The following is a 17,817-nucleotide window of genomic DNA, read 5'->3' as shown; positions in this document are numbered from 1 at the left end:
AATAATAATAATAATAATAATAATAATAATAATAATAATAATAATAATAATAATAATAATAATAATAATAATAATAGAAGTAATTAATTATATGGTTAAATTTAATTTGTCATCTTTCAGTTCTCTAATTAATTTTTTTTTTAAAAGCATCAATATGCCGGCAAGTTATATTTAGATGCTTCAAATCTTGAAATCTTTATTTGTCACTTTTTACATAATTTTTTTTAAAAAAATTCTATACAAAATTATTATTTTTATAATTATTATTTTTCTTTATGTTTTTGTCTATGGTTTGTGGATAAGAACCTTTTGCCTATATTATATATAAAAATAAATTCCATATTGCATGACGCAATTCTATGAGATAATGAACTCATAATCCTCCACCTTTTCATTCAACTTTTGGACTGTTTATCTGTTTGAACATATGACACAATCTTCACCTTGTGACCTATTGTGCCCTGCTTTTAGAGTCTGGTGAATTCAGAATTTAAAATTAATGAACTTTAATTTGTAAATATACGATCAATTTTTTATATATGTGTATATATAGTTTATATAGTCCAAACCAATAGTTCATTATTGTATAATATATAAAAATGCAGTGGCGGAGCCACATGTTGTTAAGGGGTGTCGGTCGACACCCCTTCGTCGGAAAATTATGTAACTAGAATAAAAATATTTTTTTATGTAGATATGTTATATTGACATTTCTTGACTTTCATACGATTTTATTTATTTATATTTTGACACTCCTTAAGTGAAATTCTAGCTACGCCACTGTGTAAATGAATTTTATCTATTGAATTGCGATGATCATATATATATATATATTGAATCAAACGTTATTCAGTTCACTTCTTAAGTTAATTTGTGATGTTGAGTTAAATCGAACTTCGATTTTCTCTTCCCTCCCCCAACAACCAAAGATAGCCAATATGGAAAAATTGATCAATTGCTTGTTCTAATAGGATTCCTCCATTGATTCTCATTTAATGATGTTTGGTGTTTTATGCATGAAGTTTAGTTAAAACCATATTATAATTAATTTCTTAGCCAATTAATAGCAAGTACTAGTTTTGTTTTTCTATGAAAAATATTGTACATTGTATTATTGGTTCATGTCTTATTCTTTTGACTTGAATATAGTACCAGATACCTTTTCTTGATTATTCAACCAAAAATAAATTGGACTATTCAAAAGTAATAATTCACGTAGTTGCAAAGCCAACGTGAAACATAACCAACAAAAAAAAAATTAAAAAAATACAATACATATGTGTGAATTAAATTATTTTTTTTTCTTGGTTTCCCGTTGACAAGGTATGGTACTCGATTTGGGATACGACTAATTTGAGTTCGTGTAAGAAAGTCTAATTTTGAGCAGTAAGATGCTCACTAACAGAAGAAATTTCATTTTCAAAGCTCGAACTTTACATCTTTGTGTTTAATTAAGGTCGGAGGGGTACAATTGTCACCCTTCCATAACCTTGTGGTTTTACTTAGTCAAGAAGAGCACAAGAACAACTTGTTTAAGTTATCTTCTATGTAGATTAGTAACACCAATAATAACATATCAAGTGTAAAGGGCGACACCAGTTTGGGCCTAGAGGGTTTATCCAAATTTCCTTTGGTTAAAATTATTTTTCAGGTATGTGAGTAAATGTTAAATCTCCATCGGTTAATTTGTGTGTTTACTTCTTCATATAATTTAGACCCACTTAGCTAGTGAATTTTTTTGTTCCGCCACTCCCCACAAGTGGAATCTGAAGAGAGTGGTGTGTGTTCAACCTTACCCTTTCATTATAAAGGTAGAGAGACTATTTTTCGATGCACCCTCGACTCAGATATAGCATATTAAAAATTGATATAAAAGAAAATACAGTAATAAAAAACCAATCGAAATAATGGAAAAAGGAACAATGACTCCATGTAGATTAGCAGTAAATTGATTATTTGATTTTTATAAATGAGATAAATATATTTAGTTGGTGGACATAAAGTGTGAGTTTTATTTATTAGATTTTGTATTGGGCCATGAATCACCTGGAAGAACTATGAGTTTGACAGTAGTGTAGGGCTTTAGTCAAATGTAATATATTTATTTGTGTAGGGCTTTGTCAAATTTAATATATTTATTTATATACATTTTATAATAATTATGTTTTCTGGTTTTTGATTTGTAATGCTTATTTCAAGTGAACTGATACAACTTTGAATCCAAATTATACCCGCATTACAACTCGATTAATTTGGAATCGTATACTGTAGGATCCATTTATAGGGGTGACACTCCTAACAAGAACTTTTTCTAAATTCAGAGTTCGAACCCGAAAACAGAATTAATGTGAAGAGATCTTAACTATCCCACAACAATCCGTGTTGATATCTACTACACACATTATAAAATTATGTTTCAATTAAATCATCTTGTAAGATTTCATTTTATTTTTGGTTTTCCCTTTTGTAATATACTTCATGAAGTTCATCTTGATGTAATGTGCCAAAAGGAAATTCATAATCAAGGCCCATTTCATTTAAACTTCCTTCTTTGTATATGTTCACAAATAGCCTCTACAAGGGCTGTCTTGATTTTTTTAGCCCAACCTATCAATTCTTTTTAAAAAAATATTGCCTTAATTTCAGAAAATTCGTTAGGCAAAAGCTTTTGTTGTCCATCGAGCATAATGTCATGTCTCGCCACTTTGCCAGTCAAATTTTGCATCGGAATAAGGAAGGAAGAATCTAGAATTGTGGAGAGACTTATGGAGAATTCTAGAACCCCTAGATATTTTCAAGAAGGCTTTAGAATTTCCTAGAATTTGTAGAGAATTCTAGATTAAGACTAAAGTGTAAACATTGTAGGGACTTGTAAAGTAATTATTATTTACACTTAGGCCTCTATGAATTAGTATAAATATAGGGCCTCTCATTTGCAAACTTATCAACCAAGTGTAAATACAAAACCTTCCTCCAAAACTTTTTAACTCTTCAAGACCTTGGAAGATTAGTGAATAAGTTGTCAAGTGCCGCTTTAAGTCTTTCTAGCGATCTTAGTTTCAAAGACCTTGGAGAGTAGTGAGTAAGTTGTCAAGTGCCGCATGAAGCTTTAGTCTCCAATGATGTATGGAGTGTTTGAGTTGTGTTTTTGACTTAATTTTGAATTATCCCCTGTTCTGAAATTTCTCTCTCTTTGTTTTCAGGAAATTCAACAAGAAGTAGAAGAAAATCCCAACCAACAAGAAAACACGATGGAAAATCCCAATGATGTATGGAGTGTTTGAGTTATGTTTTTGCCTTAATTTTTAATTATCCCTTGTTCTAATTTGCCTTAATTTTGAATTATCCCCTGTTCTGAAATTTTTTTCTCTTTGTTTTCAGGAAATCCAGCAAGAAAACACGATGGAAAATTCCAATGATGTATGGAGTGTTTGAGTTGTGTTTTTGCCTTAATTTTGAATTATTCTCTGTTCTGAAATTTTTAATTATCCCCATTTTGAAAAAAAATTCTCTTTGTTTTTAGGAAATTCAGGAAATCCAGCAAGAAGTAGAAAATCCCAACCAGCAAGAAAACACGATGGAAAATCCCAATGAATCATGAGTGTCCGGCAATGTTACTTCTACCTTTATCCTTAAGTGAAGGATTATCCTTAAATGCCTTTGTGGCAAAAGGATTTTCCTTAAGTGCCTTTGTGGCAAATGGATTATCCTTAAGTGCCTTTGTGGCAAAGGGATTAGATATTTCTGAGTGGCAAAAGAATTAGATTCGATATTTTTGAGGCCTAGGGTAGTGCATTTTTCTGAACATTGTTGTAGAACGGCGATTTTACTTCTAGAATTAAATGCCTTAAATGCATTGTGCTTAAATGCCTTTGTGGCAAAAGGAATAGACTTGATATTTTTGAGGGTTAGGGAGAACATTTTTTCTGAACATTGTACCACATATAGTATCTTTTCTTGAATAAATAAATAAAAAAACTGTCAGTCTAATGTTTTTATGAGCTTCCTGCATTACATATGCAGTATTTAGGGGTTGTTGTGTAATGGATAAGAAGAATTAATTTCAGAATAACTTTTGAGTGGCTTTAACGTGTTTGGTTGCAAAGGTTGAGATAACTTATCCCAGGATAAACAATTAGTCATGGGATAAGTTATTCCTCATTGGGATGGAATAGTAATCCCAAGATAACTTTTCCTAGGATAAAGTATGTAAAATGGCAAAAAATCCCCTTTAACTCTCTTTTATACACCATTTTTATATTTATGTATTAACATAACTTTTAACAACATTTATAATAACATTCACAACCTTAATTATTTATTTTTTATGATAATATATTTTTCTATTAAAAATCATATTTTATAAATACAATTTTTACTTATGAAATATATTATAAAGTTGAATTTATTTGCCTAATTCTTATGTTTATTTATATTTTGATTTTTCTTAAAATGTTCACTCCACTACTAAATTAAATTACATATTTTTAATTAAATACTAGTTTATTACTCACTTAAAAATTATATTTTATATATCAATTAAAATGTAGATAACTTTAATAATAAAATTTCTCTTACTTTAGTAAACTTAAAATGGAAGTCTTATTTTTAAGCTAAATAAGATGGAAGTTTTATTTTAAAATTAAATAAGATGAAAATTTTATTTTTAATCAAAATAAGATGGAAATTTTATTTTAAAGTTAAATAAGATGAAAGTTTAATTTTAAAAACACTCGGCACAATCATAGAAATGAACACACATAAACATTTAAACTAAATAAGATGAAAGTTTTGTTTTTAAGTTGAATAAGATTAAAGTTTTATTTTAAAGCCACGACACGATCATGAAAATGCATACACAGAGTTATTTTAAGCTAAAATAAGATGGAAATTTTATTTTTAAGAATGAACAACTAAAGCTTGCAAAGAAAATGGGGAAAAAAACTAAATAGGGTGAAGGGTATTTTTGTAAATAAACAACTTATTCTTAAAAATTATCCAATGAATATAAGTTTGAATATGACAAATCAAACAAGCAATAAAAACTAATCCCAACATAACTATCCCAGTATAACTTATTTCAGTATAACTTATCCCAACATAACTTGTATTCAAATCAAACGACCCCTTAGAGTATAATCATTCTATGTCTTACTATTTCTATATTTTATTAAAGTATGATTCAGATTACACCTTGAATTAATCCAATTGCATCTACAGAACAAATGAATAAATTACCTGAAAATGACACCTATATAATATCCTTTAATTTGTAGTTGCACAAACAAGAATTAATCTTCATCCTCTAAAGAACAAAAGCTAAACGATGTTCCTCGATAAACACACACAAAAAAAAGATCACGTAAATTACACAAGAAACAACTCTCTCATGATCTCAGCCTCAGCGGTTTTGACTCCATTAAGACCTCTCTCTAACGCCCAGAAACGCGGAGAAAGAAACAATTATTTACAACTTCAAGCTCTTCCTATGCTTGATTTATCGTATTCCTAATTTCTGGTTTAGTACTTGATCACATGATGGCGAAGCCAGAGTTCATACATGACCATGTGAAAAGCATCATGTCTTATAGGTGGTGAATTCCACTGGAAGTGTTTCTGAACCTGACAAAAAGAAGATTAATCATAAGAAATTTATTGATATAAACTCTCCTCGAGTTAACAATGCAATTTGCGTCTTCTCACTTCACTAGCACATTATGTACGAACGATGGGTATAAATACTCTAAAGGATAATCCAGATTAAGTTTCAAAGATGTTACTTACCTTTACTAAATTGTTATGCAAGGTGACAAATTCTTCTTGCGTTATGTTCTTGAGAATTTGCTTTAGGTCATATACATCCTTCTCCCTCAGTACGACCGCAAACTTACGCCAATCAACAATGTCATTGAATGGCAAATCATAGTAATCAGAAAGTATCACTACAAAGATGACCCAAAAAAGTAGGGGAGATTTAGGAAGCAAGCATGGTGTAAGTTAAACAATCAGATAGTTTTAGAAAAAAAGATGAACAAGTATGTTGAACAGCATTTCACTATGAATTCCTTCACGCCAGATTGTTTTTAACTAACTTGGTGACCAATTACTTCGTCTGCTCACTCTCATTTTCTCAAACAGAGAAAGAAGACTAAAAAATGAAATTGTGAATGAAGATCACAGACTTGGTTTCACACTATCTTACAAACTTTTCCTATCCTATCTTAAAAGCTTATCATAAATTCGGCATAATTTCCACAAGAACTGAGAAGCTAGGAAAAGGTAGTCATTCTAAGAAGAAATTCTACCATCGCTCAACTTGGTGTGTATCATGAGGTGCTTAATTGAAGATAAGACAACATAATAAAACAGTCTCAACGACTCTTTCAAGCTGTCAAAAACGCTCAAATCCTTACCAGGAACACATCCATAATGTATTGAGTCTGTTATACGAGCACTGTTAACCTGGGAACCACCTGGACATATGCAGAACTTTGTCCTGTAAAATCTCTTTTGATAAACAAGAGGTCCTGTAGCCCTGTTTATCCTATTGTTGGAAATATCCAATTCAGTGTCATTTTCCCACTGACGTGCCAGGATAACCCTGATTTAGAGTTTCTATGACCTGCCCAGAAACCCAAAGTTGTCCTGTACAAATTAGGATCTCTGTTCGTGACATGCTATCTTCACTATAATAGCTTTTGACCATCTACGCATATATACTGATAGGCTATGCAAATGTTTAGTGATAGGTGACCATTCATGCATAAGTGACAAACCAGACTACAAGTTTTTACTCCAACTACAAGATACAGAAAGTGGTTCATGACAAAGACTCGTGATTGGGTAATGGGGAGAGCAAAGAGTGTATTAGTTCCTTCTAAAGTCTCCTCCTCTAAAGGAAGAAGATTGGGTCGAGTGCATACTTTTAAATATTAATCATTAACTTTACAGAATGAGTTTTTGAGGGCAGAAGACCAATAATCCAAAATAAGATAACCACTCGGCCCTTTCTAAGTTAAAACGTCTTCTCACAGCCTATTAGATTGACATTTGTCCTTCGATGGATCTACAGTACTACAGTGCAGACAAAGCACCTATCTTTTGTTGGGAGGTCTACAGATTTGTACAAACTCAAAGATCTGAAAATTTATCAGTAAAAGCTTGAAAACATATAGGTCACCAGCATCTCTTTTTTGTCTTTCACTAAACTGATTACAAAGGGACTTTTCTCAGTTAAAAGGCTAATTGTATTGGGCCTCCAAGAACAAAGATTCTGTTACATCCTACTTCTGCAGTATATTCACCACCGGCAAAAAGAATAATTAGTTTCCGAAATCTCTGCATCAAAGTGATGCAACATGGCCATGGATGAATACTGTCAGAAGGGTAATATAAATATACACTTTCAAATGAAGTATGCAGTCTTATTATCCTTTTTTGAATAATCACCCTTTGTGATATTTATGTTCTTCTATTCTTTCACAGGGAATTACTGAAATTACCGAGGGAAATGAAGAAAATAGAACTGAAGTTGTCAATGAGGTATCGCCTATAAAGCCTTTTTTTTTCTTTGATTGTGCTCTATTTTTTGCTAGGTCTACAAAGATTATAAGAGGCTTTATGTCTTTCAAGACAATATATTTATTATATGTAGTTATAGGTGTATATATATCGCCCTATTTTAGCACCTTCATTCACCACGATTTCATATTTATGGACCAATCCATCTATAAGTCAATGCAAAACATGAAAAACTATCTCAAACGACATTTGTTCATTTTATCCTCGATATGCGCACTTGCACTTTCTGTTGAACACAATCACATTTATTCTTGTCTAATACTTATCACTGCATATCTATCTTAACATATGCATATCTATTACACTTAGTATGAATATATTGGACTTTAGCGACCCAACTGTCACACACTTAGAGTTTCACTATTGTTTCGTACGGCACTCGACAACTTACTCACGACGCTTTCACGTTCTTGTAAGCTCAAGTAAGGCTTTTGAAGCTAGATCGCTAAGAGAATGAAAGGAAAGACTTAGAAAGATTAGACAACTTTGAAAAGAAGGCTTTGTATTAGCTTGGGCTTTGTATTAGCTTGGAGAATGCTTTACAACTTGAGTGATGCCTTGCAAATGAATAGCACCTCTATTTATATTACAACCTAGGGGCTAAAGTGTAATTTAAAATTACCTTACAAGTTTCTAAAGTATTTACACTTTGGTCCCTCTCTAGAAAACTCTACATAATCTAGGATGTTCCAAAGCCTTCTTGAAATATCTAAAGGATTCTAGAATTCTCCATAAGCTTCTCACAACTCTAGACTCTTCCGTCCCTATCCGGATGCAAAATTCAACTGGCAAAGTGGCGGGACATGACACTCTCCTCCACCTGTTGATGCGACGACCGCGGCGCACTGCTGCAAAAACTCCAGGATTTGGTCTTTAAACTTGGACAAAACTTTCTTGACCAATAGGTAACAAATATTGTCTCTATATGTGATCTTTTTTCAATATTATATTATGTTTGTTTCATAACCATAGTGAGAAATGGGCCAAAGTATGGTTTCAAACTGACAAAACATCAAAAACCTTATATGATGTAACTAGTATATCTTCTAAAAAGGTCATCAACTTTTCTTTGTTTGATTGAGTTGATAACATCCATCATTTCCATGTTGAAAATTTCAAAATGCAATCTCAATGACATCTCGCGATCAACTTGCTAGTTATTATACATAGAGATCACCCCATGAAATCATAACTCGACCAATCCATCTAAATTTGGATCAAGTATTGACTCATTCATTTATTAGCTCAGCTCATTTTATCAATCTGTTTTAACTCGTTAAATTTTGAGTTGTACCGCCTGTATCTAACTCAAATTGAATCATGAAATTTTTTGTCAAAATACTATACGCGTCCTTTGTTGACTCTTATTTGCCAGTTCACTTCCATCTTTTGGTTAGGGTAAGGTGTACTGCAGCCTGTTACGAAATGATTTTGAAAAAGAAAAAGCAATGAAATGACCTCCTTTTAAACTAAAATAAAAATTAAAAAAATCTAAGGAAGAAAATATTTAGATAAATATATTGAAATACTTTCAGTTACATGATATTTCAGGTTGATGTTATTTGACAACTCTTTATTTAGTGTTCATTCACTAACTTCTAGTTTGATTATGTAAATGACTGAAAATATATTGTAATCTTGTTACACTAATAAATGATAAAAGATATGACACACCTACAACTTATCAGTCTAGATAAGGAGTTATGAAAATCGAGCATTCGAATAGAAGGTTAGTAAGTAGTCGAGTGCTGTCTGGTTTCCTTTTTCTTACTTTCTTAATATCTTACTCTTCGATTCTAGTATGACATGTTTCCTAATTTGTTACGAGACTCTATCGTTAACACCCTCTCTATCTTTCTCTACTTACACAAGATAAAAATAAAACTACATACACACTGAGGGTTTATCTAAACACCTTTCCCCACAAGATAAAAATAAAACTACATACACACCGAGTGTTTATCTAAATACCTTCCCCCAGAAAAGTATAAGATTGCATGCAAACCAAACGTCTATCAAAATGTATAAGATTGCATACTAACCAAACATCTATCAAAATCAATATTGCACACACATCCTAAGAATCTATCGTGAACCATCTTCGTACATTCACAAGATAGAGTAAATATTGCGTACTACTACCCTCCCCGAACTTTACTCTGGAAAATTAGGCTGGATTTTTAATTGCTACATCATTGAATGACAAACAAATGAAGAACAAATAAAACAAGCAAATTGCAAAATGTAAAGAGCTTATATCATTTTATTTTTTTTTTGTTTCTATGTTCCCACAATGAGTGCTCCCTAAGTACCCTGTCAACATTGCATCTAGTACTTTATAAAGTCTTAGAATTGAAGGCACTTTACAACCATTGAACCTATCGATACCGAATACCAGTTAAACGCTACACTAAAACGTTATCATAGGTCAGAGAGAAAAGGTCAGTACGAAAAACAATAGACGATCTAACACATTACCAAGAGTCGAGTTTCGCTAATCAGTAAAAACTAGCTATTGTATCATGAGGTTGGTCAATAGCATGCTTAAGCTTTTAACACATTTTGTAGACATCCTTTTTGTAGGTTGGTAAGATAGTGACATATGCCTTGCCTAAACTAGGAAAACGATAAACATATTTTTATTATCATGGACTTGTGAACTATGTTTCTCCAACCCTCCAAAATATTAACGTCATCGCCATATTGAATCATCCTCCAAAAATGCACTACACTCCTAGTTGCACTTTTAAGACTCCGAACTACATAACAACTAAATAGGCGTTTAAGCTTTCAAATCCTCAAGATTTCGTTACAACAGTGCTCCCTCTCTTATAACAATTTCGCTTTACAATGCCCCTTTCGCACTTACTGAAATAATTCATAGCCACTCACATGGTCGAAAGTCAAAACGTGTTTCAAATTACAAATTTCAATTTAATTGTATGAAATAACAAACTATTAATTTAAATTAAATGTTATAGTCATAGTTTATTTTATTTATAATTCGCAGCAAACATCCCATTTTTTTGTCATCTGATTCAGTATATAATTAGCCATTCGATATACAAATGTATAAAATGCGTTTGTGTTTGTATAAAGCGAGAGAAAAGTGTATATACAAATACAAATACAAATACATATAATTTTGTCATATAGACTTATAATTATACAAATACAGATCTTATACAAAATACAATGTATAAATGAATTTATATAAAACTGAACAATTTGTATAAAATTGGATATATCTAGCGAATTATACAAATCAAAAGCTCCATAGCAAACATAAAATTTGTTATGCAGCGCAATTATGCAAATTATAGCTATAACATACAAATATGATTTTTATGTTTGATATATGTGAAAGTTGTTGTTTTTTTTTACTCCATAGTTTATTTTATTTGTAATTCGCAGCAAACATCCCATTTTTTTGTCATCTGATTCAGTATATAATTAGCCATTCGATATACAAATGTATAAAATGCGTTTGTGTTTGTATAAAGCGAGAGAAAAGTGTATATACAAATACAAATACAAATACATATAATTTTGTCATATAGACTTATAATTATACAAATACAGATCTTATACAAAATACAATGTATAAATGAATTTATATAAAACTGAACAATTTGTATAAAATTGGATATATCTAGCGAATTATACAAATCAAAAGCTCCATAGCAAACATAAAATTTGTTATGCAGCGCAATTATGCAAATTATAGCTATAACATACAAATATGATTTTTATGTTTGCTATATGTGAAAATTGCTCTAAATTTTTTGTTAAAGACATTCTACATTTACTTCTCAAGGAAAAGACATTCTCTTTTGGAAAGATGCTTGGTTAAATCCGAACGAGACTCTAAGACAGAAATTTATAGGCCCTCCCTCTACCTTGGAATGCCCTAACATAGACACTGTTGTGAACACGGCTGGACAAGTTGTTGGGTTTGAGGCTAAACCACAAAGAGGCCCAAGAATTAGACACCCCAATACTTGTTTTCCTTGGGAACCAAGTTGAGTAGACTGCTCTTCCTATACTTGATTTATCGTATTCATAGTTTCTGGTCTAGTACTTGATCACATGATGGCGAAGCCAGAGTTCATACATGACCATATGAAAAGTATCATGTCTTATAGGAGGTGAATTCCACTGGAAGTGCTTCTGAACCTGACAAAAAGAAGATTAGTCATAAGAAATTTATTGATATAGACTCTTCTCGAGTTAGCAATGCAATTTGCGTCTTCTCACATTCACTAGCACATTATGTACGAACGATGGGTATAAATACTCAAAAGGATATCAAAGATGTTACTCACCTTTACTAAATTGTTATGCAAGGTGGCAAATTCTTCTTGTGTGATGTTCTTGAGAATTTGCTTTAGGTCATATACATCCTTCTCCCTCAGTACGACCGCAAACTTACGCCAATCAATAATGTCATTGAATGGCAAATCATAGTAATCAGAAAGTATCACTGCAATGATGACCCAAAAAAGTAGTGGAGATTTAGGAAGCAGGCATGGTGTAAGTTAAACAATCAGATAGGTTTAGAAAAAAAGGTGAACAAGTATGTTGAACAGCATTTCACTATGAATTCCTTCACGCCAGATTGTTTTTAACTTGGTGACTAATTACTTCGTCTGCTCACTCTCTTTCTCTCCCCCCCCCCCCCCCCCCCCCCCCCGCATTCCCGTATGACCTCTAGCGCCTGAGCTACAATGATCCTTTATCTTTTGCCTTCGCTTGAGAGAAGAAGATCATTTTCTCAAACAGAGAAAGAAGACTAAAAAATGAATTTGTGAATGAAGATCAAAGACTTGGTTTCACACTATCTTACAAACTTTTCCTATCCTATCTTAAAAGCTTATCATAAATTCGGCATAATTTCCACAAGAACTGAGAAGCTAGGAAAAGGTAGTCATTCTAAGAAGAAATTCTACCATCGCTCAACTTGGTGTGTATCATGAGGTGCTTAATTGAAGATAAGACAACATAATAAAACAGTCTCAACGACTCTTTCAAGCTGTCAAAAAAGCTCAAATCCTTACCAGGAACACATCCATAATGTATTGAGTCTGTTATACGAGCACTGTTAACCTGGGAACCACCTGGACATATGCAGAACTTTGTCCTGTAAAATCTCTTTTGATAAACAAGAGGTCCTGTAGCCCTGTTTATCCTATTGTTGGAAATATCCAATTCAGTGTCATTTTCCCACTGTCGTGCCAGGATAACCCTGATTTTAGAGTTTCTATGACCTGCCCAGAAACCCAAAGTTGTCCTGTACAAATTAGGATCTCTGTTAGTGACATGCTATTTTTAGAGTTTCTATGACCTGCCCAGAAACCCAAAGTTGTCCTGTACAAATTAGGATCTCTGTTCGTGACATGCTATCTTCACTATAATAGCTTTTGACCATCTACGCATATATACTGATAGGCTATGCAAATGTTTAGTGATAGGTGACCATTCATGCATAAGTGACAAACCAGACTACATTTTTTTACTCCAACTACAAGATACAGAAAGTAGTTCATGACAAAGACTCATGATTGGGTAGTGGGGAGGGCAAAGAGTGTATTAGTTCCTTCTAAAGTCTCCTCCTCTAAAGGAAGAAGATTGGGTCAAGTGCATACTTTTAAATATTAATCATTAACTTTCCAGAATGAGTTTTTGAGGGCAGAAGACCAATAATCCAGAATAAGATAACCACTCGGCCCTTTTTAAGTTAAGACGTTTTGAAAATATCTTCTCACAGCCTATTAAATTGACATTTGTCCTTTGATGGATCTACAGTACTACATGGAAAGTGAGTTCGGACAAAGCACCTATCTTTTGTTGGGAGGTCTACGGATTTGTACAACCTCAAAGATCTGAAAATTTATCAGTAAAAGCTTGAAAACATATAGGTCACCAAAATCTCTTTTTTGTCTTTTACTTAACTGATTACAGAGGGACTTTTCTCAGTTAAAAAGGCTAATTGTATTGGGCCTCCAAGAATAAGATAGAACTACCTGATCAATCTACTGATGTATGATATTCAGTTAAATCTAAGACAAATGGCCATGAAAGATATTTAAAAAGTATCTATCAGTTGAGTAAGAAGAGTATTGTTTCTGACTTAGAATCACTGTTAAATCTTCTGCAGTCCTTCAATTTACAGAAGACTCTTTTCAGTTGTAGATTTTCAGTACCTTTATGGTACTGTTTGATAAAATTTCTACCTTTTCATAAAAAAGGGCCATGAAATTTATAAATACATGTGCTCACTTGTGGGATTACACTGGGTATGTTGTTGTTGTTTGTGCCCACAAAAAGGAAGATCAACATAAAAGATACTAAAGAAGAAGGCAAATATGAAGAGATGTCAAAGGCAATAGTAGATGCAACTGAGAAGCATAATTATCAAGGGAAGGTACACAAAAGATGCAGTTGAAAATTACTGCTATAAATATTTGTAACAGCGAGATCATAAGCTTGAATTAAAACTTTTAAAGAAAGGTATGTGTCGCAGAAAAGGGCTGAAAAGTCAGTTACTTAGAAAGTGCCGAATATGTGGAATTACACTTACGAAGGGGCTGAGCATGTGGACTCTAATAGTGAGATATTATTAATAATTGAAAGGTAAAGACAAAAATGTCTTCTTAAACATAGCATTAGGACAAGTAAAAGAAAAGGAATGGGTATTCAGTTTGGAGCAAAGGGCATACACTAGTCATTCTTTCATCTTCCAATTTTTCCATATTTAATGGTGTAATTCAAGTGCTATGGGAGAAAAACTATTGTGCATGATGGCGGACTGGCGGTAACACCAGAGCCCAGCTTGAGAGGAAGAGTATACAAATGCTATAGAACTGCAGTCTCTGTCAGTAAACTATCACTAAACTGGTGCAGAGGTTTTGTTTCCTTCATCCTTGGGCTCAATGAAATGTCGGATTCTACTATTCACATAGAGGTAACCATGTTGGATGTGTAAACAGAAAAAGGGACTAAAGAACAAAAAGAAGTAGAAATTTGTATGAGAAGAGAATGATCTAATATGTAGCACATTCATTATCCAACAGGATTACCTGTTCTCAATGTCGTTTCCTCCAGCAGGAAGGGCAAATGGCTGCAGAACTTGTGGAAGAGCAACATCCTTATGCGGAATATATCCAACATCATAGCTAGGGGAGCACACGACACGGATTGCATTCTTTACAAGAAAGGGATGCCCTTCAGTTGCCCTGACACCAACATCATGACAGGTAACAAAGAAGTGATCTGCACCCATGGTTCTATTCCAGTATGGATATTTGGCTATCAAACTATCAACATAGTTCTGTACAATTATGGTCATGTTCTCATATGATGTTCCCTGCATTCCATCATCAAAGAATTCTTACATAACATATGAGGAGTCCCAAAAGTTAGGTAGTGCCAACTGCCGAATACCCCCATCTTAAATAGTATATGTGTTTCAAAAAATTTATGTTCAAAAAGCTAGGATCAGGATACAATTTTATTTTATTTTTTGAAAAGGAAGCTCGTTCACTAGATTATGAGCCAAATGTATGTCTTCTCAGAAGTACGAGACTTTTCAATGTTGGCGCAGAATGATAATTTATACAAACCAAGAGCTGGTACTACACAAGTATAACAAGCAGCACACGTTACATGGATATAGCAACAATAGGAAAGGCCAAAAGAGAAAAGTTCTTTACACAATAAGTGCAAAGGAGAAAGAAGCGACATTACTACATACACCGTGATTCCCAGTTCCCTTATAAATGAAAAATCATTGTTCTCAACATTGGTTGCGGCATTTCCAGTTAATTAATTAACACTTGGATAAGAAAAACTGACACATTCAGCTAACACACCCGCACTAATAGATGCTGGAATCGGACTTCTGATTCCTAAGAAGATTATTTATACTATAGCCAACAGTAATGAGTAAACTCCGAAGTAATTGTACTTCTCATTCATGCACCCTCTCTAGCATAAGATCTAAATGAATTAGACAAAAATTAGCCATCATGTCTTTCACTCCTTGTTACCCGATCTGCCAGTCCTACTTAACATCCTCAGCTAAGAAAAAAGCAAATGCCTTTCAACCTTGTTAAACTAATCGAATCATACCAATGAACTTAGAGATTCTATCACCAATCAAATGGATTACAAAAAGAAGCCACCTGATGCAACTGTATAAGGTATTCATTGCCACTCTCCATTCAAAAATTTCAGCACATTAGGTAAATCATGCATTATACTGAACTTCTAATATCTGACTATTTTGCACAACATTCCATATCCAACCAAAATTCATTTCGTAAACATCAAATAACACCAATCTAACACCAAAAAGCAAATCAAAATAAGATTTTGAATACTGTAGAACACAATGCTTACCTTTCCTCTCATCTTATGACAAGAGATCGGAATGAAGAACAAGTGAGCTTCATTTGGATCCTCAGTAACAAACTTACTCTCTCGAATATTCTGGAAGAAATATCCTTCACTGGAATACTTCCCAGTCAGTTTCCTTGGAGTTTGATAAAACGTTTTCGGATCTCCATCTTTATATATATACACCTTAAATTTCCTCTCCATTTCTTCATAATTCAACCTAAACACTCCCGGCGAATTATACACATCCGATAACACCTCCTGTTCCGCTCTAACAACCTTAAATCGCAAATAAATTAATTAATTAAAACAAGCATAAATAAGCATGTTCTAGAAGAATCTAGAAGAAAATGTAAGCAGTACCTGAGATGATTGTACGATGAGCGAAGGAGTTTCAGAAGAAGGAGAATTAGGAGAGTGGAAGGATTTGAGGGAAAGGTATGTGAAGGAGAGTAGGGTTAAGATGGCGAGAGAGAGGAGGGAGCTTTGGAGACTGCAGTAACTAGATGCCGGTGGTTGTGAAAGTTTCGTCGACCACATTGCCGACGGAGATGGCCGATTCCGGCGGAAATTTTCCGGTGAAGGGGAGAAGTTTGGGCTCGGAAGTGAAATGTTTGACTGGATTTGGGCTTTTCACCAGATTTGAAGGCCTAAATACACATTCATAAACATTTCTACTTTTAGAATATTTATTGCTTCTTGTTTCAATTTAGTGACATTTTTCTTTTTAGTTTATTTGAAAAAAATAAAATTTTATTTATTTAATAAATATATACTATATTTTATCCAAATTCAATTCCACTTATTTGAAGAAAAAAAACACACAAAAATGTACTCTTCTATTTTAATATTTATTTATTTTAATAAAGATAGTTTTATAACGTATTAAAATCTTTTCATGTTTCTTAAATTTAATGTCTAATCAAATTACATTATATTTAAAAATTGTTAAATAAGGTCTAAGGATATGATAGAATATAAAATGCAAGAGAAATGTGAAATTTCTAATTCGTTATTTTGTATGACAATGATGTTCAGACTATCGATTTCAATTCAACTTTGAACAGTCTCATGTTGATGCATGTGATCTTTTTAATCATGAAGCATGTTCACATAAATATTTAACAACGAAGAGAACATTTAAAGAGAAGATATTATTAATTATTATAAGATGATTATAAAGAGGAGAAATTTGATTAAATAAAAAGAATACATAGGATTAAATTAAATATCATACTATAAATAACAAAAACTAAGGAATTGCATTGTCTAATGAAATGTTAATTCAAAGTCAATCGTGATTATAACTAAATAAAATCATAATAATTACACTATTAATAACATATTAAAAGGGAGAAACAAAATAACTAATTTTCATCAATTTGCTGTATTTTTCTCTGCATGCGTTCTGGCTATTTGATAACGGATAAGCCTCTCTCATGCACTGTGTAGACATAAAAAAAAATTCGTTTAATTAATAAATTGAAGGCAAATAAATATTTGAAAAATAAAAGATATAGTATTTTAAAAGAAAGCGACCTTCAATATATATATATATATATATATATATATATAAAATTATATAATATCATCAATGACACAACTCAATTTGCAAAGAATTTTGGAAAAAATCAAAATGAAATTTCTCGATATAAATTTAAATTAATCAGTTTTTAAAGTAACTATCGAATATCAAATGAAAAAACTTACGCCATAAAAGGAATCAAGTAGAAGACTTGAGCCAATATCTGTTGTTGAAATGGTAGCTGCAGCAAAAAAAAAGTTCATATGTTACAATTTTAATAAATAAATAATATGAAGCAGACGGAATTAGGACAA

The 17,817-nt window shown here is 32.4% G+C and overlaps 1 protein-coding gene and 1 long non-coding RNA gene across 3 annotated transcripts; one reads left to right on the top strand and one right to left on the bottom strand.

The window, feature by feature from the left end:
* The first annotated feature begins 2,961 nt into the window (after positions 1 to 2,961).
* On the top strand, positions 2,962 to 3,981 carry LOC102598297 (uncharacterized). The gene is made up of 4 exons (XR_367694.2): positions 2,962 to 3,124; positions 3,204 to 3,269; positions 3,382 to 3,420; positions 3,524 to 3,981. It is a non-coding gene; the product is annotated as an uncharacterized lncRNA (long non-coding RNA).
* Positions 3,982 to 5,306: 1,325 nt separating this feature from the next.
* On the bottom strand, positions 5,307 to 16,659 carry LOC102597972 (probable glycosyltransferase At5g03795). Of its 2 annotated transcripts, none has more exons than XM_015311231.1 (6): positions 16,342 to 16,659; positions 15,982 to 16,257; positions 14,661 to 14,947; positions 12,639 to 12,871; positions 5,785 to 5,942; positions 5,307 to 5,622 (listed from the first exon to the last, which is right to left on the bottom strand). In XM_015311231.1, exons 1-6 carry the CDS (start codon positions 16,516 to 16,518, stop codon positions 5,521 to 5,523), a joined length of 1,233 nt encoding a protein of 410 aa, XP_015166717.1. In that variant the 5' UTR covers positions 16,519 to 16,659; the 3' UTR covers positions 5,307 to 5,520. The 2 variants fall into 2 exon arrangements, with proteins under 2 accessions (XP_015166717.1, XP_015166716.1); XM_015311230.1 differs by lacking the exons at positions 5,307 to 5,622; positions 5,785 to 5,942 and adding exons at positions 11,219 to 11,757; positions 11,907 to 12,064 and having other exon boundaries at positions 16,342 to 16,655.
* Positions 16,660 to 17,817: the final 1,158 nt, after the last annotated feature.

The sequence above is a fragment of the Solanum tuberosum genome, unplaced genomic scaffold (assembly GCF_000226075.1).
Source record: "Solanum tuberosum cultivar DM 1-3 516 R44 unplaced genomic scaffold, SolTub_3.0 scf00152, whole genome shotgun sequence".
NCBI lineage: Eukaryota > Viridiplantae > Streptophyta > Magnoliopsida > Solanales > Solanaceae > Solanum > Solanum tuberosum.
The sequence above is the reverse complement of the archived record's forward strand: the minus strand, read 5'-3'. Positions and strand labels throughout refer to the sequence as shown.

What these genes read in the sequence shown, in the direction of transcription:
- LOC102597972 (XM_015311231.1), bottom strand. Translation starts at nt 16,518, where the DNA reads ATGTGGTCGACGAAACTTTCACAACCACCGGCATCTAGTTACTGCAGT. An exon ending in GGAAACGACATTGAGAACAG is followed by an intron (nt 12,872 to 14,660) that starts GTAATCCTGTTG and finishes TAATTTGTACAG; the next exon opens with GACAACTTTGGGTTTCTGGG. An exon ending in ACATTATGGATGTGTTCCTG is followed by an intron (nt 5,943 to 12,638) that starts GTAAGGATTTGA and finishes TCATCTTTGTAG; the next exon opens with TGATACTTTCTGATTACTAT.